Below are 22,510 nucleotides of genomic sequence, written 5' to 3'. Positions count from 1 at the left end.
TGCTACAATTGGCACCAGTTATCTTGCAGCTGCAGCTCCTGATGACACGATCACAAAACTCGATTACTGACTTGCACATTAGCGTGTCTTGCTGCAATGTGCACTAATTGACATCTTATGCTTGATCAGTAATGGAAGGCAGTAACTCCCAATCATACCCTGAAGTCAATCAGCAAGACAACGAAATCCCCACATTAAACACTCTGACACCCCACCAAAGCTGGGTACTCTGAACTGTCATTTGGCAGGTACACAAGAAAAACAATCAGGACCAGTCCTCTGACCTGAAGGTACAGGGAAGCAACCATCTTGTCCACTGGAAAATATCTTAACGTGCTGGCACCAAATTGGGGGGATACAAGTATACTCTGCCAGTCGCATTACGCTTGGAGCAAGTCCAACTCCTCTCCACAAAACTGATTCCAGAGCCTAAATTGTGCGTTGAGCCAATATTGGATTAATATTGAATTAATATCCCTCAACCTCACGTACTGCACCAGTGAAGTAACATTGCATGCGTCACAATCCATATAGTACTGAACCCCTACAGCTCCTGTAGGTAGTGGGCCCACAGGAGGGCAGACCCATGTAGCTGCTTCAGGCTAAGGCCCAGCAACCAGACATCTCTCCCATGTTAACCCTGTCCCAGGAAGGGTAAACTGGTCCTGCAAAGGTTTATGTCAATGCAAAATGGAAATTATATTTAAAATAGCAGTTTCAGTTAGTAACCTCCCTGGTTCATAACAGAAACACTCCTCAGTGTTCCGTTACGTAGAAAACTCCTGTTACTACGTGAACTAGATGCACACACCTGCACTTCAATAGCTACTGTAACAAACAACTCTTTACACTTAAGAGATGGTAAAATACAATTCTATCAAACATTATGTATCAAAGAAGCAATACTGAATGCCCCTAGATTGTTCCTTCTCTACCTCCAGTCATTTAGATGATATTTTCAATCGCTCCACACATAAAAAAGACAAGAGTGAGATCCGAGTTTTGTCTCCCTCTTCATCTCTGAACCCTTTGGACTTGATGATGGGAAGCTGATTGAAGGGTAAGTAGTGCGTTTTGGAGAATGAATTCTTTAGATGATAGAAAAGAAAAAAGGAAAAAAGAAGAAACCAAGAAACCCAGAACATAAGACTGTGATTCCATTATTAGTCTCAGTTCTCCTTTTCTCCCTTTTCATTTCTGATGGCTGGATAATTAAACCTCTATAGTATTGTCTTCCATGTTACTTGCCCCACTTCCAGCAATGCGAATTCCCCTATGGGCAACTTTAAAAAGGGCCTTTTTAGACATCTGTTTTTCAGATCAGTATGACTTTTTTCCCCATTAATTTGTGTTCTTTGTGAAAGTAGAAAGACTAGTGCCAGGACAGAGATGAACATACATGTGAAAATGCTCAACATTTCATCTGCCAAAAAAAAAAGAAAAAAGACAAAAGAAAGAAAAATATCCAAATATTCTTTTTCAACTTTTTATTCCACAATACTGCTATTAAATAACCCGAACTAATCCTTAAGTGTGCATTGCAAGACATCTGATAGCAGCTCAGAGGCTGGAATGTTACAAAGCTTAATTTAAAGGCAGTCGCATTCTCCCCTCCAGCTTGAAGGAGGCAGCTTGTCAATTACGATTCCCGCTCTGACAGAAGCTTTGGGCGCCAAAAGGAACAAGCAGGAAAGCAACAAAGCATGGAAAAATGAACACAACATGCAAAAATAATCAAATAAATAAAAAAATATGGGAATATATGGATGCATGTAAATTGGAGTGTATTTAAGTGTCATTATTGCAGAGAAAATCTCATTTTCTGATGTCCTAGAATTGCATATTTTTAATCCTATTAGGTAAGATTTTACGAATACATTTACAAGCTGCATGTCTGATAATGTCACGGGTATTTTCAAAAGACAATATATCAGAAACATACAGAAAGTTCATCCCAGAATTAAAGCGGGGGGTACAAATATTGTTTGAACAAAGAAAGCACTTACAGTACAGTCAGTGTGAACCTCGTGGGTAATGAACCGATGTAATCCACTGAGCCCTTAGTCACTGAGAGGTTACAATATTAAATGTAAATTTAAATTAAATGATCATTTTACCATAGTAATACTGTAGTGGCTAGAGAGAAGCCATTAGCAATGTGTATCCATGACCACACATAATAAAGTTGGGATAACTTCTAATGATAAACAAGTACATTTTGTTATAAATATTTTTGGATATTTTTGATCAAACTGAAAAATCATGTTCTGTGATTGTTTAAAACACACTGCTAGAGGTTCTTTTTGATATATCAATTATAGCAATGAAGTGTTTTTTATAGGTTATTAGAGTAATGTGTAACTGCGAAGGTACTTAGAGTCCATTACTAATGTGTGCTTAGAAAGATTCTTAGTTTGCACAGTTACTGTCAGAGTAATTAAACAGGGGCTCTGGCTTCTTGGTACCAGACATATGTTAGCTAATCAGAGTCACTGCAGACAGATGCATGCTAGTTATCTGTAATCAGCATACAGCCACACTTTTCATATAGAGAGACAGGGACCATATGACCTGTCAGCTTAACCTCCTAAGACCCGAACTCTTCCACGTCATGCATTTTTAATTTCTCTTTGATATTTGGGCATATTGGGGCCCGATGAATGTAAAAACAAAGAATTACCAGAGTTTTTTTTTACCTTATTTTTGTTTTTAAGAAAAATAAGAGCCACATATGAGGATATTCATTTAAAATTTTGATATAACAGTAGCAGTATAATGTCCTCGTAAGTGGATATCAGGCCCATGTAGAGCAAAATTGAGTATTTTGGTCTAAATAACCCAAAATGTGATGTCCACATATGTGGACGCCAGGTCCTAGGAGGTTAAAGTGGGAGAATAGTCAGACAACCATTATTAAAGTGAGATATTACCAGGAAATAAAGGAAAAAGAAATGACATCAAGCAAGGAATTTGAAGTTATTAAATAGATGTGTAAATAAATGAACAGTTTTAATATCGTTTTCTACCAAAATCTTTAAAAAAATAAATAAAGTAATTTAATTAAAAGATACCATTACTAAAATTAGTTTTCCCAGTGCAAATTCAAATGAGAAAATAATGACGAATCTCAATCTGTGTGAAGTATTTTTTTTTGCATGGTTTAAACACCGTTTGGGGTTTTTGCATAGTTTAATATTGGGGCTTATTGACTTACCCAACCTAAGCTGAGGTAGAATATTTTCAGACTCTTAGTCCTTAAATAGGAACCTCTTTTTAAATGTAGTAATAAAATGAACCATTGCTGTTTTGAGCAGCTATGTGCTTCAAAAGTTGAAGATAGTGAAAACAGTCAACCATCATCTTGAGAAAATAATAATAAGGCCAAAGGAATGCTGTCAGACTCTCTGGCCTAGTTGCTGTCTCTCTGTCCAGCTAAAGGCTGCCCAGCAGGCAGGTTTTCATGCAGGTACTTCATGGTACCATGCTCCGAGAAGTCGGCTACTGTGTGTCCATCACCTCTCAGGACCCACTTGGTTGTGAGCAGGCCCTCCAGGCCTACAGGGCCTCGGGCATGTATACGAGCCGTGCTGATACCTACCTCTGCTCCTAGAGAAAAGTACAGAAAGAGTGCAAATAATGAGGACTACGTGAAGAGAACATATCAGTGAAATATGAGTAAAAATATTCAGGCAGGTTTAGAGAAAACAACACAGAGGATGTCAACACAAGACCACCACATACCCAGTCCAAAGCGGTAGCCATCTGCAAAACGTGAACTAGCGTTCCAGAAAACACAGGCGCTGTCCAGCTGCTGAAGAAACTTCTCTGCTGTGTCCTCTGACAGAACAAAACATCTCATTAGTGCTATTGTGTCTGTAAACACTTTTGGGGCTTAATTTAAAGAAATGAGAATAGAAACTGCGCTAAACTGACACATTAATGCACTGAATGAGACTGAAAGCTTATATAAAACCTAAAACTATCATTTAAAGCAGGGGTGGAGAACTCCAGGGCTCAAGGTGTCCTGCAGGTTTTAAATATCACCTTGTGTCAGCACACCTGAATCAAATGATTACTTCATTGCCAGTCCGCTGGAGAACTTCAAGACATGTTGAGGAGGTAATTTAGCCATTTAAATCAGCTGTGTTGGATCTAGGACACATCTAAAACCTGCAGGACACCAGCCCTTGAGGCCTGGAGTTCCCCCATCCCTGATTTTAAGGCTTTCCTGAAAACAAAGATATGTCCCCTGACATAATCTTTGAAATTCACGTGAACCGTGCACATCCATCCAAAAATATATCTACAAGCAGGTTAATGAAGACAGCGTATTCACCATTTTTATCAATCTTCTTCTCTGATAATATCCGACTTTGAGACAAACTGATTAGTCTGGAATTCACTGAGGTTCCTTCTGTAGTCACTAGATGGCAGCAACACATCCTCTACTGCACGTGAGATCATCCTCAAGGTGGAAATCTTACCAGTAAACACTTTGCTTTATTTTTTAAAAGTTAATTCTGACTGCCAGAATAAAAGCACATCATATTTTTAATATTTATATTTTCAAAGGAACGTGAACCTGAGTTTCTTTGCCTTACTGAAAAACTAAGCTCCCACCATTCAAACGATACTAAATAGTGTCCACATGTGAATAGAAAATTGTAAAATATATGAGACATCAGTTTTGTCCACATGGTAATGACCACAGCCTTAAAGTGAGAGAACACACTGGAAACTGCACAGGATAGCTTCTTTCAAGATGAGTTAAGGACACACAGCATGACGGCTCACTTCAAAGACAGAAGTGTGTCTGAGCATGTTTCAAAGTTATGAGAAGTCTTTTAAACTGTTAATCAGCTGCTCTACATTTTAAATGGGCTCCGTCCACAATCTAGAGTCACAAAGGGAGGATGTGCACTCATCCTGACAACACCTTGTCACTGTTCATTAATCGCTATGGCAGAAAGTGAGACGTAAGGTGGACTGAATCCAACAGAGAGAGAAGGAAAACTTGATGAATATTAAGACACGGAACAAAAAAAGAATGACCAAACTGACAGGTGCTACTCAGTCATGGTGAGGTAAGATGTGACAGGAATTGTGAAACTACAAGGCAAAGGAATTAAAAAGCAAATCGGTAGAATGTATTTAAAAAGAGGGAGAGAGAAAGAGACTAGGCAAGAACAAAGTACTAACAGCGAGATATTGCATCACCTACCATTTTCCGTGATTATAACGTCTGTGTGAAAGCTGCCATACTTATGTATGTGCTCTATGGCCTCCTGCATGCTGTCCACCACCTCCATGCAGCACTCCAGCTCACCATACTCTGTCCGCATAGACTTTGCCTCTGAGGGGCTGAATGTCAGGTAGGAGGCAAACCGAGGGCCTGCGTGAATCTTCACCTAGTCTCATCAGACAGAAATAAATTATTTCTAACTTTAATATATTATGACAAAAAACTTTTTCATTTTGTTGGATGACTAGTGATGTATCTAAAAACGAGTAACATTGAAAGTCAGCCGCAGGTTTCCTTAATTTATCAATGCGTGTATTTGGCATTTTACCCGTTCAGTGCGGAGCATGTCGATAATTTGGTCGAACATAGGGGTCCTGAGGATGTCCCGGTGAATCAGCAGAGTTTCCATAGCGTTACATGCAGCTGGATAGTCACACTTGGAGTCTCTCACTAGAAGAGGAAAGCATTAGTCAGTCGCTGGCATGTTATGACTGACAGGCATTTATATGGGGGGGAACTGTTCTAACTGACCGATTTTTATGACTTTGTCAATGCTGGCTTCTGAGTCCACATAGACGTGACAGATTCCCTCGCTGTGACCCAGCACAGGAATGCCCTTGGCCGCTCGCTGAATGTCCCGCACCAGCTGGGATGAACCTCGGGGGACGATCAAGTCTATCATCTTATCCAGTCGGCACAGATCCTCCACTTCCTCACGGGTGCTCACCTGGGAAGAAATACGGGTTTGTGAATCACATCAGATAGAAGAGTGTGCTGTAAAGTGCTATAAAGATGACACAAGGTTCTCACTGCTTTTTAATAAATATGTAGGAAATCAGTTTTACCATCTGCACAGCCTCCTTGACTCCATGCATGGAAAGAGCTTCCTGGGTGAGCTGGTGGAGGACATGGTTGGTGTTGGCTGCCTCTTTTCCTCCTTTCAGCAGGAGGGCATTGCCACTGGCTATTGCCAGTGTTGATACCTAGTTATTACAGGTGTTCCGAGAAAGTGACAAAGTACATTTATAAAAATGGAAACCAAAAAGTTAGCTAAGCATATAAAGCACAGAATGTGTTATGGTAAGTTCTGCAGAAATACAAGGTGTTATTATTTATTCATGCTAATCTCCTATTCATAGTAACTTCCCCACATATCCATTAACCTCTAACATTTTAGTTTTATCCCAGTCTAATACATGTGTGTGATGAAATACAAGGACATTAAGAGGTCAAATATCAGCCTTGTCTTGATATTGTCCCATATGTAATTTTTGTCAACAATGTTCAAGTGTTTTATATGTTTTTGTTAAGATTTAAGTTCTTCTGCAGCAATACCTGCGGCAAGCAGTCGGGTCGGGCCTCAAATATGACCAGAAGCAACCCGATGGGTACAGTAATCTGCTCCAGCTCTAAATTATGAGCCACTCTGGTCCTGCGCAGCACTCGACCCACACTGTCCTGGGCGGCCGTGGCTATCTGGCGGAGACCTACTGCCAAGCTGTTAAGTTTGGCCGGTGACAGACTGAGACGCTTCAGCATGGCTGGAGGCAAATGGCCTACAGAAAGAAGGTATAGCAGAGTTACACTTTGATAGCAGGTAGTGAGGTATAAAACTCATATGTAGAGAAAGGGAAAGTCGCCCTCTGGTGGCAACACATGAGAATGTTATCCCTTAGGTTCAATGTTGAAGTTATTGTAGCAACATACATGCAAAAGCTGCTGAAGTCTGGAAATCAGTTACATACATGGCACATGAATTTATTATCCTTATTTTTTTAAGAGAATGTGAAAGCACTAGCACTACAATACCAACATAAAACATCAAACAAAGAAAATGTCTCTGCAAGTCTAGTTTATATTTCAAAAACCAGACAGACTTGATGTGGTGTCCTGTTACCTGCACTGACAGCCAGGTCCATATCCATCTTGTTTGCAGCCAAAATCTCTTCCTTCCTTTCAGTCAGCAGATCTGCTAGATGGCAGATGATCTCACTCCTCTGACAAGTAAACAAAATAATTCAGTTTTTCTCTTTAAGTGATAAAGCACCCAAAGAGCTGTTTACATTTTTAAATGTTTATAAAAGATATTGCCCGAGTCCTTTATCTAAAAACATGTGTCACCTGGTCTGGATGCAGAGATGCAAGGGCTCTTCCAGAACGGCGCGCCATTTCTGTCTGTTCCTCCACAGATGGGCCTGAAGGAGAGTCAGGACAGAATTAAACATCAGAGCCTGCAGATGCAGTTTTACAGCAATAAAAAAAAATTTATTCAGCTCAGGTAAACTCACCGGCAGGTTTAAATTCAGAGAAGAAGGTTCCTACTTTCTTGCCTTCCACAATGTCAGTGATGACATGGCCTGTTACTTTGGGGTTGGTGCCATTTGCAATAACCACTGAGGTGCCACCGTGCAAGGCCCAAAGGGCAGCTTTGACCTGCAGCCAAGCAGAGATTTAAAAAAAAAAAATTTGTATAAGATTTACTTAATTTTAATACTCAGTTCAATCAAACGTACAATCTTTTATCGTGTCCAATATGACATGCAAACATTATCATATTGGAAGACACCATCTGAGAGTTGGGTCATCCCAACACGTTACATGTAATAACAAGCACAATCTGACCTCTTGTTGTTCATCTTATTTTATATATCACCGCTCATACTTTAAGGATTTTTCCCCCAGTCTGTGATATCTGCCCTGAGTTTTGTTGGTCGCTTGTATTTCTCATTTAGGTTTATGTAAAAGAATTTTCTGTAGAAAACTGATGCAAAAAAAAAAAGAAATGTACAGGAAAAACCTGAACTTTTCCTTATTGTAATGACTTGATGGGCAACTTCACCAACCTTGGCCTCCATGCCTCCGATCCCAACTCTAGACTTTGTACCATAGGTGATGGACTGCTGGTCTCCAGGGTAGAAGATGTCAATGAGCTTGGCATCATCTGTTCCAGGGGGGCTGTTGTATAGTCCTACAATATGACCATTACGCATATGACTTATTTGTTTGAGATGAAAATAACCAGCATTTACACATCAGCCTAAATTGTTCCCACATCCATTTTATTGCTAATGTTACTAAAGCCATAAACAAAGCTGGTGAATATAGTTTAGTTAGCAACAACAAAGCAAAGGTTATATCCTCAGAAACATCCCAAACACATAATAATACAGATATAGAAAGAAACTGCAAGATCTCTGTTGATAAGAAAGCCCTATGTGATGATTGAAAGGTACTATTTTTGCATAAGTCAACCTCTTTAAAAGGAAAATCCTGGATAGTACCCTTTTATTGTGCATAATCATATGATAATTTACTATGATCACTCTTCTCTGCTGAAGTTTTGTTTTATTTAATATTCTAAAAGCCATCCAGATGATGCTGAATGACTGCAGCCGTGATTCTGTGTGTGCATGGACGCCATGTGTCAGCTCCATCAGCATTAGTTTCAAACACGAAGGCAGAAGGTGTGTGTTTGTCTTTCTCATATGGCTCTCCATTGACCCTGAGAGGGATGTTTTTTCCCCCCGTCAGCAAAGTGACCAGACAGATGGTGTTGTTACCTAACAGCTGACCCAGAGTGTTGTTGCAGTGACACACATACCCTCCACATCAGAGAGTGCGATGAGCAGGTCAGCCTTCATCTCTACAGCTAGCCGTGCTGCCAGGCTGTCGTTGTCCTTAATGCTGATCACCTGCAGAAACAGAAAATTGCTCATGTAAGCTCCTGAAGGCAGAAAAGCGGCAGCAGAGAGTAACCCATGAGCTTATTTTTTAAAGACAGAACTAAGCAGATAAACTGAAACACAAATATGTTAATACATATGACTCTGCAACACTGTTGGCAGCAACATCTGGAAAATGTTAAACAGAGCTGATCAACTCAGAGATAAGCTTGTGAAGAGCTTTTTGATGCTTGAGGTTTGGCCTTTTTTGTTGTTTTTTTCCCCATCAGATGTGACTGCATTTGGACAGAACTGTGAAGTTAACACTGACTCCTTTCAGGACAACCTAAAGTTAAACGATACAAAAGTAGGTGTGGCCACTCTAATAGCTGATTTAGACATTGGAGATGAATCTTTGTAGAGATTTTGGAAATCTCCCACCAGAAAATTAGTGTCCTTACATTGATGCTAAGATTATTATTCCTTACACTGAGGTAATGATTGTTATTTTCTCACTGATAAATTCAAAAACTGCAGCGAAAATGTAACGAAAAAAAGCACTGAACAGGCCAAACATTGTGATTACTAGGGAGGTGCACGCCAGGTTACAATGTAAGATTTGTAGTTGTGACATACATACAGTGTAGATTTCTCACCACGGCATAAATTTTAGCAGATAAATTACATAAAATAGGTAGTTATTTTTATTAAAATATCGATTTTGCTAGAAAGTTTTTTTTCCCGAAAACAACTGTTTTCTGTTAATTAAAGAAAACCTAAAGTTATACCACTGACTTATAAGTAGTAGTCTTCTAGCTGCCTAAGTCAATAATTAGTAATATTAATAATACAAATACAACGCAGTAGAAAGTGAAGCTAAATAATCTGATAAAAAGAGGTAAGTTATCCTCACAGGATGTCCGGTGATCACATGCACTGCTGTCTATCCCCTCCCTGCATACACATGCCTTTATGGTTGATTGCAGAGCTGACAAGGTAAGGTGGGGGTGGCAGAGGTGTTTCAGCGTGCGTGCGTGTGTGTAAGATAGAAAATGTTGTAGTTAATGAATAGTGGATGTTAAAAAAATAAAAATAAATCATAAACACCGTCTGCCACCCCTGCTGCCACCATCACTACAACCAGCGGTGCCCCCATGCTGCCTGTACCCACATTTACCCCCTGCAGGTCGCTGTTGGGCTCCGGAGGGGGCACCACAGCATCATTGGTGTTGATGATTGGCACGATGTTCATGTGCAGCAGCTCCCGCAGTGTGCTGTTCAGGTTCTGCCTCTTTTGGTCATCGTGGAAATCCAGATTTGTCACCAGGACCTGACGGCACAAAATCAGAAAATGTAGTGAGGGGAAAATTTAAGCAGTAGTAATTAATTAAGCAAGAATTTTGCAAAGCACCTGTGCTGTACAAGTGCTGTACTGGGTGAACATGGCTTCATACAGGGCCATCAGACCGCTCTGTCCAGCTGCAGCACAGGCTCGGGCCTCCAGCACCGGCAAAGACTGAAACACAAACAAACACAAAGACAAATTACACCACACCGACCAAGTGCAATTTATAAGCTAGACAGAAAAGTGTGACCTACACACTCTATACACAAAGAAGAATAAATGTAAGCTAGTGCAACATATGATAGTATTTGCACTGAAGTGCACGTGTTTGTTCAAGTGAACTGTCTGATAAAGCACCATAGCATAAACAAAGTTTTAATTAACTGTAAACAATGAGCTTCAAAATAATAGAAATTATTGTGGGATTATATTGGGATGATATTTCATTGTATTTTCACACTGAAGAAAATCTAAAGCATTTGGTGAAGATTTGACTTACCTTGTCAGCAAAGTGGCAAAGTTTTCAGCTAACATCAGCATCTTTATTTTCTGAGATACCCTAAGTTCCCATCTTTTCTCACCATGTCATTGAGTTGACTGTGTCCAGAGTGGAGCGCCTGCCGAACACTCTGGGACAGCAGGATCTCATGTCTCAGTCTTTGCTTGCCGAAGGCCACAGCTCCACTGGTGACAATCATCATCTCCCTGCCTTGATTCTGCAACATAGCCACCTGCGCAACAACGGACCCATTTAGTTTCACTGCTGGGGCTATTTTCTTCCTCTTCAGGCTCACTAATGATTTTGATTTAAAGCTCAGTTTTAACCAATTATGAACCCATACATTCTGTAACTTGGTGATAAATGTCCATTTTGTACTATCTGTAGCAAGTACTACAGTACATTTGTCTACAGAGAGATAGAAAATGAGTTGAATCAAAGGAAAAAGGGACATTAAAACATCATCAGTAGATGGGAAACATCATGAAAACCCACAGATTGGTTTCCACTTCACTGAATTTTAAAACAGTTAGGTCAAAGCTTGTGTTACCTGATTTTTACCCCCGTGTCAAGAATTTTCTACACAATAATCTGTAAAATGTATAGAGTGCATCATTTTATTTGTTTTTTCACCTGCTCCACAATCGAGGCCAGCCTCCCAAGAGCCAACCCACACTCATCTCCACGTGTAACGACGGCACTGCCGAGCTTAACTACGATCCTCTTGGCCTGACGCAGCTCACTGCGGTGTGCGAAGGAGCTGCTATGAGCCCTGCCCTGGCCACCTGGAAGATATTTTTCTGCTTATTAATCACACTTAACTTTTCAGTACTGTGCTTAATAAGAGCCAGCTGCTAACATAATGTTCATGATGCTGCCCACTAGACTAAATACTAAGATGATCTCATAATGCCTGATTACATTCACTCAGCATTCACTTTGCGAGGTACAGCTAGCAAAATGCAGTTACCTAATCAGCCAGTCACATGGCAGCAACTAAATGCATTTAGGCATGTAGACATGGTCATGATGACCTGCTGGAGTTTAAAGTGAATATTAGGTGATTTAAGTGGCTTTCAATGTTGCATAGTTGTTGGCGATGGATGAGCTGGTTTGGGTATTTCAAAAACTGCTGATCTAGTTGACAGAGAATGGTCAGAAAAAGAGAAAATATCCGGTGAGTGGCGAGTTCCCTGGGAAAAAAAATCCCCTGTTAATGTCAGAGATCAGAGCAGAATATCCAGACAGTTTTGAGCTGAAAGGAAGGCAACAGTAATACAAATAAATATTTGTCACAACCAACGCATGCAGAAGGGCATCATGAATGTGGAGCGGACAAATCTGCAGCAATTGCATGATGCTATCTATGCCACAAAGAATTAAGGCAGATCTGAAGGTAAGGAGTCCAACTCAGTACAAGCACGGCGTAACAAATATGTGGCAAGTGAGTGTACATCTCTTTACTTATTGTAGTTTAAAAATGTCTCCCTTCCACATTTGCTGATGTAACACTATCTGGGTAAATATTTTTCCTTTAACTGACCACTTCAAACAACCATTTTTTTTTTTTTTGCTGGGTTTCCGTTTCATTGATTACATGAATGAAGCAAACAGTGTGAGGCCCTTCCACACATCCATTTGCAACCTGGGAAACAGATAATCACAGCCTGCAAACTGCCACATCAGCAGGACACTCAGAGAAAGCCTGTGCTGACATTACACATCTCTGTGGACAGAGAGAGCGCACCAAAAAAAAAAAAAAAAAGAAAGAAAAAGGAGGGGGAAAAAAACAAGGAGAAAGAGAGCAGTCGGTGACATCTTTTACAGAGTAGAGCAGGTCAGAAACTGCCCTGACCTACAAAATCAAATCGTTTAATGTTTGAGCATGTGACCAATACACTATAAAAACATTTGTGATTATTTGTTTAATTCTGGATCAATCGCTGGTCTATATGTGTGATGATTAACCGAAACAACAGTCACAATATATAGTTATTGTCTTTAAAATGTCTGTTTTCATAACCAATTCTTAGACAGTCCTCTGGGAAAAAAGATTTGCATGAAGAATTATTATTTTGAAGTGATTTACCACATATCAAAAAGTTTCTGTCCTGGGATTAATAAAGCAATTGACATATTACATTTACTTGCTGGTGTTCGACTGCCAAAAAGAGATTTTTAATGTTTCTGTGTGTTTTCTATGTGTAACAGCTTTGCTTATATTGGTAAACAGACAGTCAACAGGTTTTACAGAGGGGTTATAAATAAAACGAGGAAAACTATTTGTTATACAAGTTTTTTTTCCATGACTCTGTGTTATTGTACCTACATTATAATCAATACAGTCCTTTTTGGTCACTTAAAATATCTTTATAGCACTGTGATGGTATATCTGATGTCATTTGCCCTGTTTTCATGGACGGATTTCCATTGAAAAAATACATTTTATATGTCAATTTACACATTTTACCCTCCAAAAATAAAGGATATATAAAAGTGACTTTGCCAAAAACCATTTGAGGCTTCTATATTGAGACAAAAATGTTCTTTCTGGCTCAAAATGCTTTTCATCATTCATTAGAGATAAATATGTTTCACATATGTTTGACAGATTACAGGCCATCAAGACACAAGTTTAAATTTGTTTTGGTTTTTTTGGGGGGCAAATACCAGAAATAACTTTTTTGATACAGCCCAGACTGCCACAATATTATCTTAACACATAGAATAATCTATTCCTTTAACTGTCCCACAAGGGGAAATTTGGTTAAGGCACATAAAGCACTGGATTACTTGCCTTGTGTCAGTTTTCTGGAGAGCAGCTGGCTTAAGTGTCTTGGTGAATCCGGGGGGATCTTTGAACACAGGGTGAGCCTCAGCAGCAGCATGGTCATTTTTATGGTCTTTAATAGAGACAGAAACACCAGTAGGACAAATACATCAACTTTTTCCATCCACCTAAGACGTCTTCTTGCATAGCAACATGAAACCTGATTGCTTGCATCCACGTGCACAGTCAAAATATAAATAAACCTCCTGCTCCATGCATATTAAGATGTTTCTTCTTACTTAACCTCCTGAAGTCCCGGTATATGTTGTCCTGCGTGCTAACCAGCCCCTGTCTTCTGTTAATTCTTGTTCACCTTCTTCTTCTTTAAGCTTTGATTCCTTCATTTATCACAGCAGTGCTCTGAACACAGACGGACACGGCTCCTCCCCTAAGTGATGAAACTTTTGCTGCAGCTTACAGCAAAGAGAATGAACACGGAGCGTTTCGCTTCGTTTAAAAAATATTCGTTAAAGATATTATACTGATAACTACAATAAACTAATAACTCTCACTCTGTAGTCTGATATTTAAAAATAAAAACCGACGCCTTGTACATTGGCTGTGAAGTGGTAGGAGATGACGTCAGGCCGGCCGGCGAAATGCGGAAGAAGAACGGAAGACGGTAATTTTTTTCACTTTTCAAAATAAACCCCTGCCACCCGACAGTCATGCTGTCGTACAATGCTGTTAGTCACTACTGTAATACTGACAGTGCTCTACTCCAGTGACATTGGTGGAGGAGCACCAGAGGTAAGGGGTGATGAATAGGTAAGAGTTTCTAGTAAAACAAAAGATAGATCATCAAAAATAAATTGTGTTGTTTAATAAAAATCCTGACTTGTGTGTTGATGGTGACTTAAGGAATCTATATATTCTAAATGCTTTTCCAACCCATAACCTCACATTAGGACTTGTAATGATACAGAGGGCCACCGCAGTTTGAAACGAAAATATTTTTCATTAAATGCGTCCTGTATTATTCTCATTTAGTCAATTTAAAAGTAACTGGAAGTGGTGGATGCTGAAATCATGTCCTGCACTTCTATAATTACCTTGTCACCTATATTTCAGTTACTCCATATAGTTAAAAAAATATCAAAACATGAATTTATTTTGCTTTTGTATTTTTGTAATTACACTATTGTGCTTCAACAAAATAGAGTAACCCAGAGGAGACTTGACTCACACTGTTGAACCCCCACTGCCCCTGGGACTATAGATAACTAAATTGACTCCTGTTGTTCTGGCTAAGTGTGTATTATTCCATTATACCTGACCTGTTCTTTTCTCTGTTGTCTGTTTTATCCCTTTTATCTGTTCTTCCATGTTCCTCCTCTCCTTTGCTCTATTATCTGTCTATCTGACTCAGGGGAAGGAACTGACCCTTACCGTACTCCTGCCTGCACTAATCCACAAACATGTCTGTGCGAGTGGGTGGTGCAACATTTTAATTCTGTTTATTTTTGGCTCTTTTTAACTCTTTTTTAACTATTTTTGTGTTCTCCACAACGATTTCATGGAATTATTAGGACATACACATTCACGTCGCCCTCTTGATAACTACTAGGGTATATCAACCTCAGGTGTACTTTGTCTTCAGTTCTTGTTAGAAGTGTTAGCATCGTGAAATATTTAATAGTTTTGAGCAGACTGCACATTATACCTGCATAACATCAACGTGTTTTTATTTGAACTGTGAGCAGTGTACCGATATTCACATTTACCTCTAAACATTGAGTATAGCCCGAGTAAAAGTGCACACTGATATGGTTGAATCTTGTCATGTTCAGAATACAAAGCAATAAGACCCTCTCCTCCAAAACTTATACAGACATATACAGTGGTGTTAGGGAATAAACACTGGTCAAAAAAAAATTAAAGAACACATTTTAATCAGTGATCAGTGTAGCATCAACTTTATGTTTCCGTCTGTCTGACCCCAACAGGTTGCACCTCAGACCATCCAGGAGTGTCAGACATGCAAATAAACATCTAGACGACAAACAAACTGTAAACCATTTTTGATTGCTGCTGAAACTTTGGCATAAAAAAAGCCTGGTACATCTTTTTTTTTCACTTTGGTTTTCAAGCTATCTTTTAACTTAGCCACTGTAGGATGATCATTTTCATTTCCTTAAAATGTCTTAACACATTACCCAGTCATACCAGTACATACAGGGAGTGCAGAATTATTAGGCAAATGAGTATTTTGTCCACATCATCCTCTTCATGCAAGTTGTCTTACTCCAAGCTGTATAGGCTCGAAAGCCTACTACCAATTAAGCATATCAGGTGATGTGCATCTCTGTAATGAGAAGGGGTGTGGTCTAATGACATCAACACCCTATATCAGGTGTGCATAATTATTAGGCAACGTCCTTTCCTTTGGCAAAATGGGTCAAAAGAAGGACTTGACAGGCTCAGAAAAGTCAAAAATAGTGAGATATCTTGCAGAGGGATGCAGCAGTCTCAAAATTGCAAAGCTTCTGAAGCGTGATCATCGAACAATCAAGCGTTTCATTCAAAATAGTCAACAGGGTCGCAAGAAGCGTGTGGAAAAACCAAGGCGCCAAATAACTGCCCATGAACTGAGAAAAGTCAAGCGTGCAGCTGCCAAGATGCCACTTGCCACCAGTTTGGCCATATTTCAGAGCTGCAACATCACTGGAGTGCCCAAAAGCACAAGGTGTGCAATACTCAGAGACATGGCCAAGGTAAGAAAGGCTGAAAGACGACCACCACTGAACAAGACACACAAGCTGAAACGTCAAGACTGAGCCAAGAAATATCTCAAGACTGGTTTTTCTAAGGTTTTATGGACTGATGAAATGAGAGTGAGTCTTGATGGGCCAGATGGATGGGCCCGTGGCTGGATTGGTAAAGGGCAGAGAGCTCCAGTCCAACTCAGACGCCAGCAAGGTGGAGGTGGAGTACTGGTTTGGGCTGGTATCATCAAAGATGAGCTTGTGGGGCCTTTTCGGGTTGAGGATGGAGTCGAGCTCAACTCCCAGTCCTACTGCCAGTTTCTGGAAGACACCTTCTTCAAGCAGTGGTACAGGAAGAAGTCTGCATCCTTCAAGAAAAACATGATTTTCATGCAGGACAATGCTCCATCACACACGTCCAAGTACTCCACAGCGTGGCTGGCAAGAAAGGGTATAAAAGAAGAAAAACTAATGACATGGCCACCTTGTTCACCTGATCTGAACCCATTGAGAACCTGTGGTCCATCATCAAATGTGAGATTTACAAGGAGGGAAAACAGTACACCTCTCTGAACAGTGTCTGGGAGGCTGTGGTTGCTGCTGCACGCAATGTTGATGGTGAACAGATCAAAACACTGACAGAATCCATGGATGGCAGGCTTTTGAGTGTCCTTGCAAAGAAAGGTGGCTATAATGGTCGCTGATTTGTTTTTGTTTTGTTTTTGAATGTCAGAAATGTATATTTGTGAATGTGGAGATGTTATATTGGTGTCACTGGTAAAAATAAATAATTGAAATGGGTATATATTTGTTTTTTGTTAAGTTTCCTAATAATTATGCACAGTAATAGTCACCTGCACACACAGATATCTCCCTAAAATAGCTAAAACTAAAAACAAACTAAAAACTACTTCCAAAAACATTTAGCTTTGGTATTAATGAGTTTTCTGGGTTCATTGAGAACATGGTTGTTGTTCAATAATAAAATTATTCCTCAAAAATACAACTTGCCTAATAATTCTGCACTCCCTGTACATATCCAGCAGGATTTTCTCTCCCATTGATATCTGTTTTCAGAGTATTTGTTTATTTTTTTAAGTAGTAGAAACTTAGTTACAGAATGTTTAATGTGCATTTTATATATTATTATGTCTGATAACTTTAGTGGAAACATATTTTTATATTTCCAGTCCCGGTGGTTTTTATATTGTTGTGGATTGTGTGTGATTTAGCAGCCCTGATGCATCTGATACCTTTGCATTGTTTTTTCTGGTTGGTACTGGAATTTCACCTGGATTTTATACATTGTGATTGTTGTTTGTCTTAAACAATGCTGATCACAGATAAATGTTGAATGCATCTGTCTTTGTCGTTTTCTTTTCAGACAGTATCAGTATTTTCTTTCTTTTCTCAGTCATAATTAACCATTTACATATTCTAATGAATTTAAATTTAAAGGATTAAATTGCAAAGTATTTATTAAATAAATCTTTCATTACACTGCTGATTAATACCCACAAACCTAATTAGCTTTATTAAAATGGGGCTCTTACATGTGTTAGACTCAACCTAACGATAATAGCAGAGCTTCACAACTATTTACATATTTTGAACTAATAACAATCCAAATTGTCTCAATGTGTGTTACAGTCTCCAGAGTGTGAAATGTCTGTGGACACTTAGGGGACAGAGGAATGCTTTGAGGTGAGCAAGAGAAAGATTTTCTGTTTGAGTGTATATATAAAAATATTTCAAGAGCATTGTAATTATATTTATATTATATATATATTATATTGTAATTATATTTTTTAAAGCTTTATTTTAAAAACCGTAAGATTGTTTGTCTTGCTAAGATTGTTAGCAAGACAACAATCTTTGCATTCTCCTTTTTTTGTGAGTGTCAGTGAAAGACTTTACAAGTTTCAAACTTCTTTTTAAATCTTTGACTTCCTATGTGAGGCATACGTAAAGAGGCAGTCTTCCCCGCCTTTACTTTGCAACCACTTGATATTTCTTATCTCTGCAGCTCAGTACAAAAATCACAAAGCGAAATGGCCAACGAAGACAGAGACAAACTTGTTTGTCTTTGAGACAGACCTGTTTGTATTTTCGAAAGGGGTTGCCTAAGAACAAACCTGCTCAGTGCCATTTAACTCCAAAAGGCCCTTTGGAATGATTGTGTAGATATGAGAGGCTTTTGAAAGGTGGGTGAAGGAGCTAAAAGCCATATGAGGAGTCCATTATTGGGTCTAGTGTTGGAGGAAGCCCCCTGATCTGATGGTATCAGTGCCTTAGGGCAGGGAAAGTGAACAGAACAAATGCTATCAGGCAGCATCGACTAAAAAAAGAGGATCTCTATCTCTGTCCATGAAACTCAGAGTAGCCCAAAGCAAAAGCACACGCATAATACCACAGATACACCCACACAGAGACACACAGACACAAGTATATAATTCAGCTCAAGGGGTCTCAGCAGCTTACCTGAAGACTGACCAGCCAAAACAGACGTGCAAGGTATCGCAGCAGAGAAAGCAGGATGATGGAAGAAAAAGGAAGAGAGAATGGAGTGGCAGCCATGAAAGCCTGCTACCGGAGATTTGATCCTGCTGCGTATCTACAGTACAACTACACTCCACCACGGGCTGACTTCACAAGAAAAGACAGTATTGTGCCGTGGAAACTGGCATGCCTGCACAGAGCTTTTACTGAAGGTAAGGAGGTTCTGGCGTATTTTGTTTCTGAAATGCAATAAAAATTTGCTTCATCACTCATTTGCTTCTTCATCTCCCCATTTTTCCTTCTCCTAAGATAAGATAAGATAACTCTTTATTGTCATTGCACAGTCATACATAGTACAGTAGTACAATGAAATTGGAAAACTGTCCTACGTCGGCACTACATATAACACAACACGACACGATATGACAGATCACAACGCAACAAACAACACAACACAGTATATTAAGAAGAATAAGTGTATGTGTATTGCACACTGTTATTATTGCACATTAATCCTAGTTTGTAGCAGAAAACAAATAGAGCCTTGGGTGGGTCCAAGCACTGCTGAAGAGCTTGTCCCTAATAAAAATAATAATTTTTAAAAAGGCAACTAAACCTCTTTTTCTTTTCCTATAAGGTTACTTAATGAATGATCACTTTTATTTTACTGAGTGATTCAGTGTCAGGATCTTTACATCTAATATGATAATGTTTTAACCAAGAAAACTTTCCTTCATGATCTCACTTTGCTCTTTTTTTCTCCCCTCTTCCCAGGTGATATGAGTGGTGAGCTCCTCGTGGACATAGGTTCAGGTCCCACCTTGTACCAGGTGATGAGTGGCTGTGAGGTTTTTAGTAAAGTGCTCCTGACAGACTTCCTGGAGGTGAACCGGCAGGAGCTGAGGCGCTGGCTGCAGGATGAGGGACAATGCAGTCTTGACTGGACACCATACCTACAGCACGTCTGCAAACTGGAGGGACGACGGTATGGAAAAGATCACTTTGAACTATAGCTAAAGACTTGGTACAGCTTAAAATGATGGTTACTAAGATTCAGTGAACGTTAGATACCTGGTATTTTGTATGGCTAACCAAAGACAGAGAGAAAGAAAAACAAGATCACATATTTTCCTCTTTCTTGTTGATTTTCTTGAAGCAACACTCTTTTCTTGCACAGTCCTCAGAATGAAGTTGCCTTCTGTGTCATAACAATTTATTTTGGGTTCTATCATGGAGCGTTCTTCTTAATAATAAGACAAGAAAAAAGTGTCTAAGTTAGAATAAAATACTTGCCAGTTTAATGATAATGATAAAAAATCATGCACTGATTAGAATATGGTGCCAGTCTGAAAGAGCTGTTTTATACAGTTTGATGATTCACTCAAACAGGCCCTCAGCGTGGACTGAGAAAGCTGCAAAGTTACGTCAGGTCATCGCGGACATCCTCCCCATTGACGTGCACTGCTCTCAGCCCCTGGCTCCTGACGCCCTTCCTTTGGCAGGGGCCGACTGTCTGGTGTCCTGCTTCTGCCTGGAGAGTGTCAGCCCTGACCTCGCTGCCTTCACCAGGGCCCTTGGCCACATCGGGAAGCTCCTGCGCCCTGGTGGTCACCTCATGCTCATCGGAGCCCTCGGCGAGAGCTATTATTTTGCGGGGCCTGGGGTGAGGATCCCAGTGGTCCCGCTGAATGAGGCCCAGGTCTGTACTAGTTTGAAGGAGAGTGGATACACTCTGATCCGACTGGAGGTTTACACACTGACTCAGGATATGAGGGTGGGGGTTGATGATGTGACTGGAGTGTTTTTTGTAAAGGCAAAGAAGGATTAACAAGGGAGAAAGTAAACAAGTGAGAGAAAAGCAAAGAAGGCAGATAAAAAAAATCTCAAAGAAGAAATTAAATAAGTCACTATTCAGACGGAAATAATATAGATTAAGCCTGGGTAAATGTTTAGCAGTTATTTAGAAAGTGGATTGCTGATAATGCTGAGAATAAAATGCACACATATTTCTGTTTTGAGTTAGAGCCTGTGCTTTAGTCATTTTAAGGTATTCCAGTTTCCACACGAATGACATGTTTCACTTTATTCCACCACATTTTGTCGCATTTTCATCATGTTACTCTGGACCTCCGTCTGTCTTTCTAAGAGGGAAAGTAAATGAGAGACTATTTTGCTGCAGAAGCACTTATTGGTTTAGTAAAGGCAGCCACCTCCTGCAGTTTCTACAGCATCAAGAATGTAAACATTAGTCCTACAGTAGGCATATCACATAAAATCCCCACAGGAATTACCCAGCCGTATGTAAACAGCATGTGCTTATCTTCGTTCAGCTGCTAATTATTCAAAAGGTTGAGATGATTTTTGATTGTATGAATAAAAATGCAATGCTTATTTATTTTTCTTGGTACTATGTGCTATTTTAGGGAATCATTTTATATTGCCATCTAGAAACGTCTTTGTGTAATTAGAAGGATTGAACACAAGGTGTCGCTACTTGATCATCTTGAGTTGCTCCTCAAATCTCATCACAGGCCTTAACACATCTCTTTAGTAAAGAGATATCATTGTTGTTGTTGTTATTATTATTATTATTATTGCTGCAAAACGGTTACTAATTGTACTCTAAATTAATTACAATGTGTAAAGACACTATTAATAGCTTATTTTGTGTTCCCCTAACATTAAAAAAAGCTTAACAAAACTAACTTGTTGCCTTGGGTAATACGTATTACACTCACATGTTCATTTTGCCTTGAGAACTGTTTTAATTTGTCATAGTAAAGATTCAACAGGATGCTGGAAACATTCTTCAGAGATGTGCACAGGACCTAACACAGAACTCTGGGCCCTATACACCACATTTAATAATAATCTAGGATATGCACAGTTTGACAGTTTGAAATCTCCATCTTCAACCCTTGTTTCTCAGCAAATTCTGTTGTTTGCGTCACACTGTCACTATCAGCAACAAAATAAGTGTCCAAACTTATTTGTGTTTATGAAACACTAAATTAGAGGTACCTTAGTTGAGAGCAACTAATAATAGTAATTAATTTTATGAAAATACACTTAAAAGTCAAAAAATCTGGGCCCCGGCCTTAAGTTTGATACCCTTGTTTTAAATGTTATCACAACACAAATGTTAGTGATGCCATATACATGTAGTAGCAGTAACATTTATAATCCAGAAATTCAATTTGCCCCTTTGGGCAGCTTTCAGATAAACAGAACCACAACAATAAAGATGTCACAGTTACAAACATCACAGATATTAACAAGATGGGCCTGAAACATCACCCAGAATCAAAGCACAGCTATGTGCAAATGACACTCTCGACGTTACACCTGGATTTATTCAACAATTACACTGCAAAGCATAAAAAACTTCTGGCACAAGAAGTTTGCAGAGGTGGAACCCCATACATTTGTCCTGATGGTAGGAAGTTATACTCACTATAAAAAAGGTGCGTCACTGAGGATGTCTCTCCACTTTTATACCTCTTAGGACTATAGAGTGAAAAATGCTAGACAATAAAGCAGAAATTAGAATTACTCTCCACCACTGAATAATAAAGACAAACCAGAATGTGTTAAAAGTCAAAAGCATATAAATCAAAAAGGGACAAATATGCACATTTTGGTACATTTATCCACTTTTGAAATATTATGCAGGGATCTGCTGCGCTGTAATGCTGCCCCATGGTTTTTAATTAGAACTATTTGAAGTT

The 22,510-nt window shown here is 39.4% G+C and overlaps 2 protein-coding genes across 4 annotated transcripts; one reads left to right on the top strand and one right to left on the bottom strand.

Moving 5' to 3' along the window:
* Positions 1 to 1,828: 1,828 nt before the first annotated feature.
* aldh18a1 (aldehyde dehydrogenase 18 family, member A1) lies at positions 1,829 to 14,154 on the bottom strand. Of its 3 annotated transcripts, none has more exons than XM_004561329.2 (18): positions 13,818 to 14,154; positions 13,546 to 13,651; positions 11,382 to 11,533; positions 10,831 to 10,980; positions 10,316 to 10,420; positions 10,076 to 10,234; positions 8,844 to 8,934; positions 8,086 to 8,210; positions 7,531 to 7,675; positions 7,364 to 7,437; positions 7,140 to 7,239; positions 6,578 to 6,798; positions 6,088 to 6,225; positions 5,774 to 5,969; positions 5,571 to 5,692; positions 5,222 to 5,408; positions 3,742 to 3,837; positions 1,829 to 3,606 (listed from the first exon to the last, which is right to left on the bottom strand). In XM_004561329.2, exons 2-18 carry the CDS (start codon positions 13,640 to 13,642, stop codon positions 3,410 to 3,412), a joined length of 2,355 nt encoding a protein of 784 aa, XP_004561386.2. In that variant the 5' UTR covers positions 13,643 to 13,651; positions 13,818 to 14,154; the 3' UTR covers positions 1,829 to 3,409. The 3 variants fall into 3 exon arrangements, with proteins under 3 accessions (XP_004561386.2, XP_076743647.1, XP_004561387.2); XM_076887532.1 differs by having other exon boundaries at positions 13,823 to 14,154; XM_004561330.2 differs by having other exon boundaries at positions 10,082 to 10,234; positions 13,818 to 14,153.
* A 4,491-nt stretch (positions 14,155 to 18,645) lies between these two features.
* pnmt (phenylethanolamine N-methyltransferase) lies at positions 18,646 to 21,470 on the top strand. The gene is made up of 3 exons (XM_004561331.4): positions 18,646 to 18,994; positions 19,557 to 19,767; positions 20,172 to 21,470. The coding sequence occupies exons 1-3, from the start codon at positions 18,820 to 18,822 to the stop codon at positions 20,608 to 20,610; spliced, it is 825 nt and encodes a 274-aa protein (XP_004561388.1). The 5' UTR covers positions 18,646 to 18,819; the 3' UTR covers positions 20,611 to 21,470.
* Positions 21,471 to 22,510: the final 1,040 nt, after the last annotated feature.

This window comes from Maylandia zebra, linkage group LG8 (assembly GCF_041146795.1).
Source record: "Maylandia zebra isolate NMK-2024a linkage group LG8, Mzebra_GT3a, whole genome shotgun sequence".
Lineage (NCBI taxonomy): Eukaryota > Metazoa > Chordata > Actinopteri > Cichliformes > Cichlidae > Maylandia > Maylandia zebra.
Note: the sequence above shows the minus strand (reverse complement) of the source record. Positions and strands in the feature narration are given on the sequence as shown.